Genomic DNA, 11,178 nt, shown 5'->3' with positions numbered 1-11,178 from the left:
TAGTTTCATGCTTAACGTATCTAAATGATCCAAATCCTCCATATTCTTTTAGATTAGCACATAAGTTTTCAACACTACGTACATTTACCTTCTTGCTTTTGATAATCTGAAATTTGCTTGCATCCTCTGATTCGGTATCACTAGACTCTTTTGCCAAAATGAGTCTCTGAGTAGATTTCTTGTAGGTATTTGTTACCTTGGGAACAGTAACACTCTTTTATTTCTTACTTGGTGAAGCCGCTGATGCTCTAGTGTTAGGTCACTTTGGAGGTGGAGTTGGTGAGGCCTTTGATGTGTCTTGTTTCTTTCTCTTCAACACTTTTCCCTTAGGCAATTCAGTGCTCAGTGTTATAGTTGCCTCTTGGGCTTCAGATTCCTCTTCGGTAATGGCAATGGTGCCTTTGACAAGTGTAGAGGAAGAGTCTTCTCCAAATTTCTCCAATAATGTCTTTATCATTTTTGTTGCCTTTCTTGTAGCTTTGGGTACTACAATGCTCATCTTTACCTTTTCCTTTACTTCCTCATAGGTTCCATACCTCAGCTCGGTAGCATGCCTCGGTAATGTAAGAAATGCATCAATTTGTTGTTGTGTGATGTCAAAATCAATCTCGTAACCCATCGGTGACAAAGATTGAGTCCTTGGTTCCATAGCATTCACATAACAGTAATCAGTGTCAACTTCAAAACATATGTCATTTTTGTATTTCTCCACTAGGTGGGGTGGAATCCAATACCTGTTATGCATTTTCTCTTAAAATTTACTGAAGTAATCATCCATAATATCATTGAAATTATCACCTAACTTCTTGATGAAGTCATTGATCTGATGGGTGATTGGTCGGTGTAGTTCCCAAACAACTTTACCGACTGATGGAAATAATTTTTCAAAATAGAAAAACATGCATACAAGTAATGATCCAAACTTTAGTGTATTAGCCGAGTTGTTTTTCTTCGGCTTCCTGATGGTGTTCAGATTCTCAAATAGGTTATTCAGCAATACCTCACATAGATCAATTTTCATTCCCTTTTTCACAATTTTGTATGCTAGGTCTACTGCTGCACATGGTACACTGTTTTCCCTTGCTGATTGGAAGAAATAGTAACCTATTACTCTTATGGCAAATTTTAGTTCTTCATCTATGACATTGTTCAATTTTAATCCTCTGCAATCTGATTCCACTCCGGTTAAACTGATCAATTCCTTCTGTGATATCATCTTTTGGGCTCGGGCATGATCATAAATAGGGTAACCGGTAATCAGATGAATGATTTCCTTGGTAATCTTAAATGGTTGCTCTTCTAGCCACATGAAATTATCATGAACTCTGCTCAGAACAAACTTGACCCACTGGGGTTTGAACACACGTGGATAGGTTAGGGCTTTAGTTAATCCCTTGATCTTGATGTGCTCATACTTGCTATTCAGTTTACCATCAGTACACAACTCATCATAGGTGTCTTTGATTTCAACATGACCAAGTTCTTCAACACGACATTTGGTGAATAATCTCACATCCTCGACTAACAACACTCTATTTGGGATGAGTGAAAAAGTGGTTTTGTCATCCGGTTCATATGCAACTTTGGGAGTCAAAGAGTATTTTAGTGAGGGCTTCTCTACATTCTTGACAACAATGGGATCTTGGATCTTAGGCGCCATTTTAGATTTCAGATAAAAGCTAACAAAGAATCCTTAGGGTTTCAGGATTTCAAACGACTGACATTTCACACTTAACAAATAATAGCAACTTGATAAGATTGGTAAACCAACTTAACATGCATTGAGATCGATGTAAATACCTTGAATTTTCTTTGTAGGAGGTTTGATTGCCTTAGATTCGCTTTTCTCTACTCTCTTGTAAACATGGTGAGTTGAAAATGACCGTGAAAATGCTTTTAAGTGCACAATATGCCTTATCGGGCTCCGTGCAGGTTAGGTCAAAAACATTAAATGCACTCGGTTCCACTTAACTTTCTTTCCTTTTTTTGCTTTAACCGAGTAACCAAACTTCCTTCATTCACCGATTTGACAGGCTTCCTGTAAAGTACTTCAAAAGACTTTGATAGAATTTCAAACTTACTAATACATCTTAATTATGCAAATTTGAATTAATTACATAATAAAATAGGAACTATTAAGATTTAACCTTGATAGAATGCAGTCCCTTCATACCTTTACCGATTAATTTGGAACAGGAGCACCTAACTCAGTAGGTAAGGTGCTTTTTTCATTTGACACAATTTCCTTCTTCTTCCAAATCATCTTTAATTTGTCTTTTATTTCTTCAGTGTCTTTTCTAGGTTGATCTCTGCAATCTCTAGCTAAATGTCCAACTTTGTGACAATGAAAACATGCCATACTAGGATTTCTCCATGATCTTCGGTTGTTCATTCCAAACCTTATAAAACAGTTGGCACTTATATGTCCATATCTTCCACAACATTCACACCATATCCTTGTATTGTAATCCCATGGTACTGCAGAATATTGTTGGTAAGGATTTGTGTGAGTTCGGTAGCCTCTAGCATTTTCTCGATGTGCGTACCACATATAGTTCTTTTGCTTAAGCCAGCACTTATCGGTACTATGTCCATATCTATTGCAGTTTTTAGAAAACCCTTTGAATTTTTCCTTCTGATAATTGTTTACAAACTTTGTCCTACATTGTTTAGATGTGTGACCATATTTATTGCAATTGTAACAATAACCTTTGGACTTAGTGACATTCGGTTGCTTACCTTTTCTGATTTGGCACAAGTTGGCAGTATGACCTTGATTTCCACAATAGTTGCAAATAGGCTTCTTTCTTTTGATGTTGTTCTTGTTTCCAGCTTGCTTTGATGATTCTCCTCTCTCGGTAGTATGAATTCCCTTTTTGGTAGTCTTTTCCTTTGTAACCGAGTCATGCATCTTTGTTGGGTCTTCTTGTATTCAGTTGCTCATCCAACATCTTTGATGCTTCATAACTCTTCTTCAGTGTTTCTTTGGATTTCTTCTCCGATTCAAGTTCATCGGTCAACCTTGATACTTAAAGTTTCAATGCTTGATTCTCATCATTTTTCAAAATTGCTTCATGATGTGCATAACCTAGTTGATCTGACAGATTTTGTTGAATTCCAATCAACCTTGTGATTTCATCATTCTTATCAGATACTAATACTTCAATTTGTTGTTTCTCTCTTTGTAGATCTCTTACTTTATCCTTGGCTGTCCTTAATGCATCAAGATTTTCAGTCATCTGTGTGCTAAAATATTCGTGTTCTCTTTTCATTGCTTTTAGTTGATCAGCTAGTGCTTTGTTCTTTTCTCTCAATACTCCAATCATTTCTTCAGTTTCTTCAAATATGTTGTTCTCAGATGATGTCTCAATTTGTTCCACTAACTCTTGAGAGTCCTGCAAATCATCAGATAATCTTCTTCTTACTTTCAGAGATTTTTGCATTTGTCTTTGCATGTCTGCAATCACTTGATTAGCATGATCCAGCTCTTCTTGCAAATACACAATCCTCTGAGATTGTTTATATCCTTCCATTGATAAGATCTTTCTCTTTAGGCAGTTAAACCCTTTTCCAAGATTCAAGCTCTGATACCAATTGTTAGGCCTAATATGGAAAGCTAATGTACTGAGAGGGGAGGGGTGAATTAGTACTCCAAAACTTTTCTTCAACAATAACTTTATTGTTATGCATAAACCGAATAGTGCAGTAATATAATATAAAGCTAAAACAGATAGATAACAATCATACATGATTCACTCCATAACACATATATTTTGGTTACACAGAAACTCTTGGTTGGAGAGAAAAATTGCGGTGGGGATGGCACCCACAACTTCACCACTGCAATAATAAAGAGTGCTCTAATAGAGCTACATGTTTAGCTATTTCTGATAGCTTACCCTATTAGGAGTAACAAGATCTGTTAGATCTACCTTGCTAAAGGATTTTACAACACTTAAACTAAATGTTGCACCTAGTTAGAGGCTTTACAATTTATAGACTTGTTTAGAGTCTTTTACCCTATTAAAGGTTTCTCTTACAACTTCAAAATATTACAATAAATCATTACAAATATCTGCAACTTTACATCTAGAAAGTTATAACAGATTCTATGTGCTCAAAATAGATTATCTTGCTTATAGCATACCTTGGTAACCCATATAGTAACTCGGTAAACCCTTCTGTTTACTCTGTTCTTCGACTGTTCTTTGAAAACCTTCTCGGTGACCTCTATGTCTCTGTAACAATCTTCTTACTCTCATGCACACACCCTTTTAATTCTTGACTCGTGCTGTATAAATAGATCTCTTATGTCGGTGATCCATTCATTGCTTCGATCTTACAAACATGTTTTATCGAATGAATAACCATGCAAAATATTTCATTGGTTAGATGACCTCAAAATCATACACAATCTTTAAGTGCAATTTCCAATGTGATAACGGTTAGACGTTCCTCAATCTTGTAACACGTTTTCATATGTATGTCTAGGTTCAGTGAATCTAGTAACATGTTTCATTCAGTGTATATCAACTCGGTGTGTCATCTTTGCTACTTGATAGACATGAAATGATACTCGGTAGACAGCTCGGTGTAAACAACATTCTGAGACTACTTTCTTCAATAACCGACTAGACCGTGCATACCGACTGAATATCTCGGTAGAGATAACCGACTAGAGTATATAGAATAACTTTGACATAAAACTAATGGCAACTTGATAAGTAGTAATAGAAATGTCTATAAATTACTAAAAATGGTTATCCAAAGTTCTTCATATTTCTATAATACTATATATCAAATATTTATCTCAATATTTCTTTATGAAAAATATTTTATTTAGGTGTAAATTTAAAAGCCCTCATGTACAAGCCACATAATTTGATCTAAAATAATTGTAGTTAATGAAATTGTTAAATTTTATTATATAAATAATGATATTTAGATTGGTCACACATAATTTTTTAAATTAAAAAAGTAAAAAATAAACTCATTAGAAAATAGAATAATATTTCATTTTAGTATTTCTAACATTTCATGTTTAAAAATTAATAGAAAATTTTAAAAATTGGTTTTTCTTTTTTTAAAGTTATATATTTAGAAACAAGACATTCTCATTTATAATGGATATTAATTGTATAAAAAAATGTTGAAATAATAAAATTGTTAGTCATATTGCATTTCTACCCATTTTCCCCTTCAAGGTGAATTCATTATCTTGTAGTTACACAAGCAAGAGTATTGATTGATCTAGGAAGTACTAATAACTTAATTAATATTAAGTTGGTAAAACAATTGAGTTATTTCACTCACTCAACCCAATAATTTAATGTTATCATTCTAGAAGGGATATATAATTAATTATTTGGGAAAATAGAATACTACTAAACTCGCCATGGAAAACTATTACAATTAAGGTGTAATTAGAAAAATAATTTACTACTAAAAATTCCCTAGAATATTGGCATTAGTCTCTACATGCATATGAATGAGACCTCGAGCACATAGTGGGGGTTACAATTGACTTTCAATTAATTTTAGGTGCATTCTCATCCTTAGGTTGTTAGAGGAATAAGTGAAGAATATTTTTAATCCCATGTAATGCCAATATATTTATAATTATTTAAACATAATCTCCACAGCCAAAATTTGGATTTTACATGATACCATAGTTTTATAAAAAATTATTTTTTAATTTTTGGGAACTATTAGTGCATATATACTAGAGTTATGAGATAAATTTCTCATACCATTGTTTACATCTTGTAGATTATATCATATGCATTTAAATCTAATGCATACTTCTCATATTTTTCTTATAAATGTTTTCCCCAAAAGTTTAATGTCAGTTTTCTCCCAAAATTATTTAATTATTAGCAATGGATATAATCGATTACACATTAAAATTAAGATAATTTACAAGTTATAATATTATTAAAATAATTATAATATATGCCATAAATCTCCATTATTTTCACAAGTATTGAGGTTAGAAGTTCACGAAATAGAGATGGTTCTCTTGCTAAAGAAAGAAGTGATAGAGCCTCGATACCCAATGGACTTCTTAGCATCAATTGTCTCCTTATCATAACCAAATTTAATACTAGATATATTTGGTATCTTATTAATTATTATTGATGAGGAATCAACTATAAACCAAGCCAAACTCAAGGATTTGGGAAGGTAGAGTCATCATCAATTATGTGCATGTTAAAACCTGCACTTTATCCGACATGGAATGCACCATGTGACTTCTCACCAAGATGTACTCCATCAAGTATGGATTCATGGTTATGAGCATAATTTCATTAAACTTCATTTCTAAGTAGTTGGTCATTTCATTTAGAAGGATTCCTAATAGTGGAGCTTTTCCAATATCACAACCAATGAGCAACTTCTTGCTTGAGATTGTGACCAATATTTTTATGATGATTTGTAAGTTAGAAAAATGGTACACTTTTGTATAGTGAAAAATTAATGGATATGCATCTAGTGTTTGGCCTCTCTTCACCATTAGTCACTTAGCTAAACAAAATTATACATGTCGATAAATGAACTATAGAAAGAGGCTTACATACCCTTAACCCAGAGAGTATGCAACATCTCATCTTCATTTAAAGATGCAAAAGATTCTTATGATTGATTCATTGTTTATGAATCAAAGTAAGCCCTAGTCAAGGAGATTCATATGTATCCTCTTTATTGTGACCATATTTAAAAGAAATCTATTTAGGATCTAGGTAAAAGATAGATGAGAGTTTCTTTGGAATTAAGAACATCTTTTTCACAATTAATTTTTAAATTTGAAGTAATAATAGTCTCTGTGCAGAGGAGAAGAAGGAGGTACGAAAAAAATGCAAAGAGATATAAAAATTCCCTTCATTTCATGTTTGTTTAAAATTCCCTAAAACTTGTTTACAACTTTTCCCTCCCTTTCTATTTCTCAAGCTATTTAAAAATCGTTGGTTTCAATAATAGATATTTTTTAATTACATATTTTAATAGTTAATTTCTTTAAAAAAAAAAAAAAACATGTCTTATTAACTTATACAAATAATTGTTTCTAATAATTTAAAACATTATTTTGTAAAGTGATTCAGCTCATTTTAATTTCTTTTCAATCTAAAAGAATATTTAAAAACATGACAAACACAAATTTTGAAATTTAAGTTATATACAAAACAATAAAATAAAAATAAACAGATATTCAAGAAACATTCAACAAACAAATTTCGAAATCATCATTTATTAAAATTCATATCATATAAAAACTCACTCATTCATTATATATATATTTATTCACCAAAACTATAGGACATGCAACTTTTTGTCCCATTTTTAATAAATGTCTTTTGAAGATATTCATATAGTAATAAGGACCACCCATATTATACTTGAGCAATAACTAGTCACCCTTAGGCCTAGGCATCCAGAGTAACATCTCCCCGAAAACTGGATGACAAGAAGCCTGATTTCCTCCCGCTCCATCTGAAAAATAATGACACACTGCTGTAGCGTTCCTCCTAACCTTCTCATTCCCCTGCACAACTTCCAGCTGCAGATCAAATACCTCACTACCCTTGATAGAATGACAATAACTCACTCCGTAAGGAAACGCAAAGATATGACACGTTACGGGTGGTTTACCTCCCACAATATTCTTCCTCTTACTCACTTTCGTAACCTTAACCCGCTGACCGGATCCAACAACTGACGTGTCAGTAAGCAAGTCCACGTCAGATCCAAAAAGAGAGGCCACGAATTCCACCATGCCCTCAACGGATGTGCTGCACCTCTTCACTTCTCCTTCTTCCCCCTTTTCCTCGCACAACTCCAACGTGCTCTCCATGATGCGGGACATATTTGACTCGCTCGAGATGCCCAACAAATTCAGAATCTGAGAAACATTTGCAGTGGGCAAAAATGGCGGCATCATCTGTGCTAACTCTCTGGGCAAAAATGCGCCCAAATTTTTGCAAGGGTTAAGATCCGGTAATATCATTTCCCCCGACTCCCGCAGCTCTTTCTTGTCAAAAAACACGTTTTCCTTGACCTCCTCAATTTCGGCATTGGCGTTCGCAAAACTTGAACCACCAGAGTTCGTCGGAAAATCCACGTCTTCGCGGCAAATCAAACCGGCAGAGTGGCAGAATTCGTTGGCATCGAAAGAAGTAGCGTCAATCATCTTGTGCATCTGAGTTAGAGAAAGAGGGGAGAGACGAGCCAGCAGGGTTTGAGGTATAGGGACTTCTGGAAGCCTCTCTCGCCACCGCTCACGCTGCAACTCCGCAACGTTGCTGCTAGCGCCGCCAACCAAAGTAATTGCCTGAAATATTAAACCATGCCTACGTATCACTTTTCCTTGTATCCTCCACAAACAAAATATACTTAAACAACTAAACAACTGAAAAGCAGAAAACAGAAAGCTAAAACAACTCACGCTAACTCCAACCAGCAGAAGTAGCACGAGTGTGCTTCTTGTAGCCGCCATTGCCTTCACTGCCTTGTCAATTGTATGCAATGTTTGGCTAATTTCTTTCCTATTTATAGAAAATTTCTCTCAAACAGTCAGCAGATGCTGCTAATTCATGAGTAGTATGAACAAAACTAAACGTGTGAAGACGAATTGGGTAGACATACTAGTCTTTGGTGCCGTGTCAGTTTGAGAGACTAATTCTTGTGTTTTGGCACGCGACAAGACTTGGACTAAAATTCCGACATCAAGGATTACTCATTTTGTTTCGTTCTTCATCTTCTGGAGACATGAACATTTTTTTTTCATTTTTGTTTTTTTATTAGCATTTGAAATTTTGGGAGAAATTTCGAAGTAATTATCCCAATCGCCTATGCATATAATAGCGAGGGATTCTCTAGCAAGGGAGATTGACATCTCAAAAAAATTTAAAAACATGGTCAAAGAGTTATGTTTGAAATATGACGAAGAAAAAGATTCTTCAACCTATGAGATTGACATTTCAACAAATCAAAGGGAAAAGGTCAAAAAGTTATGTATGATTAAGGTGGAAAATATAGTAAAATACATACCTGTGCTAAATTATTCTACATTGAGGGTTTCTTGGATAGTGATGTAAGCTTGCAAATAAAGATGATACTAGTAATATCAAGAATGCAGTTAGAATTTCTAAAGAGAGCTTTTAAATTAATGTTTTTTTTGTAATTTTGGTAAAATTTCATATATTACAATTTAAACATTTTAGAAGTTTTCTTATTTGTGATGTAGTGAATTGTTGTGTTTTAGAAGTTGCAATCTTTATAAAATATTTTTCTTTGTTTTGTTTATGCAAATCAGAATAGAATCTCTATATTGAAGTGAATCATGATGTAATAGAAATTGAATAAATAATAGATATCTGTATGTTAAATTCAATTTGCTTTTTCTATCAAATTTTAAATCTACAAAGTTACATCATAGCTTGATCAATTGTAGTAATGATTGCATAAGATGAAAATATCCATCCAACTCTCTATTTCCATTATTTGACATATAATAGTACATTGCAAACCCTTAAGATATTGAGTTCCCTTAAAAAATAAGTGGTGGGTAAGTCCAAGATAATAGACCCACTTTTTGGCCAAAATAGCGGCATCTTTCTTTTGTGAAAATTAGTGTTGGTTAGAGTTGAGGTAAGCATTAGAAATACTTCTAGACAAGATATTGATCAACATATTATAAAAATAGATATGAAAAGTAGGGTTTCGTTTCTAATTTTTAAATATGTAATTTATTTGTAACTATTGTTAGGAAAATACTAACAAATTGAATTTTTCTAAGCACTTGTTACTTTTTGTACATATTGACAAATAATAAAATAAAATCTTTTGTATGTGAATCAAATATGTATCTTTTGCAAAGTTGAAATGTGAAATTTAGTCCAAGGTGTTGAACTTAATTTATTAAAATGTTGAATTTTCATTGTGGAGACTCAAGTTCAATTCTCCATAGGGACATCTAAAGTGGAATTCTAAGTTGTGACACTTGGTCTTCCATAGTTGGCATCTAATGTGGAGTTAGTTTCTAGATAAAAGTGGATTTCTAAGTAGCACCTCTTGATCTTCAATTGCTGATTTCTAGTGTGTTTTGTTGTAAGGATCTTGTATTGGTCTCATGTTGAAGATTAGATGAGCAAGATATTTAAAATTGATATATGCAATTCAAAAAAAATGAAAATTTTAATTAAGAATATTCAAATTATGAGTCATCGGCAATCTAATTAGCCTAAGAGTTTCACCTCTTTTTGGAGCCTTTCCATTGTTTAACAAACTTAAAATTGTATTTATTAAATTTTGTGTTCATCTCCATGGATTATCTTTGAATTCTTCTTCAATAGCTTTCTTTACTTAATTTTTTTAATTGCATATGAACATTAAAATTTGAAGCACAAGAACCAAAAATAAATCATTTTTAACCTTGGGAGATGTAATCTCTACACTTGCATAAAAGAACTGACATGTTCACTACAAAAATATAAATATATTATAATTTCTTCAAGTTTCCTTAGGTCATAATCCTCTTCTATTGATTGTTACAAGATTTATTTGTTATGTTTAGATTGAGTTTGTGTTTATTTTCATTAGGGGGCGACCTATAAATCTTATTTTTGTGCACATAAGTATGAAAATAGGCTCTTGTAGAGAGAAATTAAGCATCCTCAAATTTATATTTAGCTATTATTGAGCTTGGTGTGGCTTGTTTTAATAAATATAATGCTAAAGTTCAAGACCTTAAGGAATATGTCTAGTACTATTTTCCCTCCAATTTGTGTTGGTTGAAAGGTCACAATACCATTATTGTAAATCAATCTAAGATTTAGAACTAGTTTAGATGTATTGGAATTACTACAAAGGGCAATGCTCAATCTAGTAAAACATACCATGTTAATAGAATAACAATGCACTGCCTTAGATCAATTGGTGAGAAAGGTTTGGATTCATCGATGTTATAATTTTCTAATAAATTATCCTTCAATATACATAATCTTTGATTTTGGTATGTAAATGGGTACTCTTAGTTTAATTTTGGAAAAATTTAGATAAATGGTCATTTTATGCCTAGTCATTGGTTCTAGAAACCATTGTCATTGCTAATAGCAATTCCTCAATAAGTCCAAACTTTCAACAAGCTCATAGTTCTATTACATTCCCTAGTAGCCCACAATG

The 11,178-nt window shown here is 33.0% G+C and overlaps 1 protein-coding gene across 1 annotated transcript; it reads right to left on the bottom strand.

Annotated features, from left to right (window-relative positions):
- Window positions 1-7,309: 7,309 nt before the first annotated feature.
- On the bottom strand, window positions 7,310-8,499 carry LOC131036364 (BURP domain-containing protein 16). Its single transcript, XM_057968230.1, has 2 exons — window positions 8,441-8,499; window positions 7,310-8,326 (listed from the first exon to the last, which is right to left on the bottom strand). Exons 1-2 carry the CDS (start codon window positions 8,489-8,491, stop codon window positions 7,406-7,408), a joined length of 972 nt encoding a protein of 323 aa, XP_057824213.1. The 5' UTR covers window positions 8,492-8,499; the 3' UTR covers window positions 7,310-7,405.
- Window positions 8,500-11,178: the final 2,679 nt, after the last annotated feature.

Source organism: Cryptomeria japonica, chromosome 2 (assembly GCF_030272615.1).
Source record: "Cryptomeria japonica chromosome 2, Sugi_1.0, whole genome shotgun sequence".
NCBI classification, from domain to species: domain Eukaryota; kingdom Viridiplantae; phylum Streptophyta; class Pinopsida; order Cupressales; family Cupressaceae; genus Cryptomeria; species Cryptomeria japonica.
Note: the sequence above shows the minus strand (reverse complement) of the source record. Positions and strands in the feature narration are given on the sequence as shown.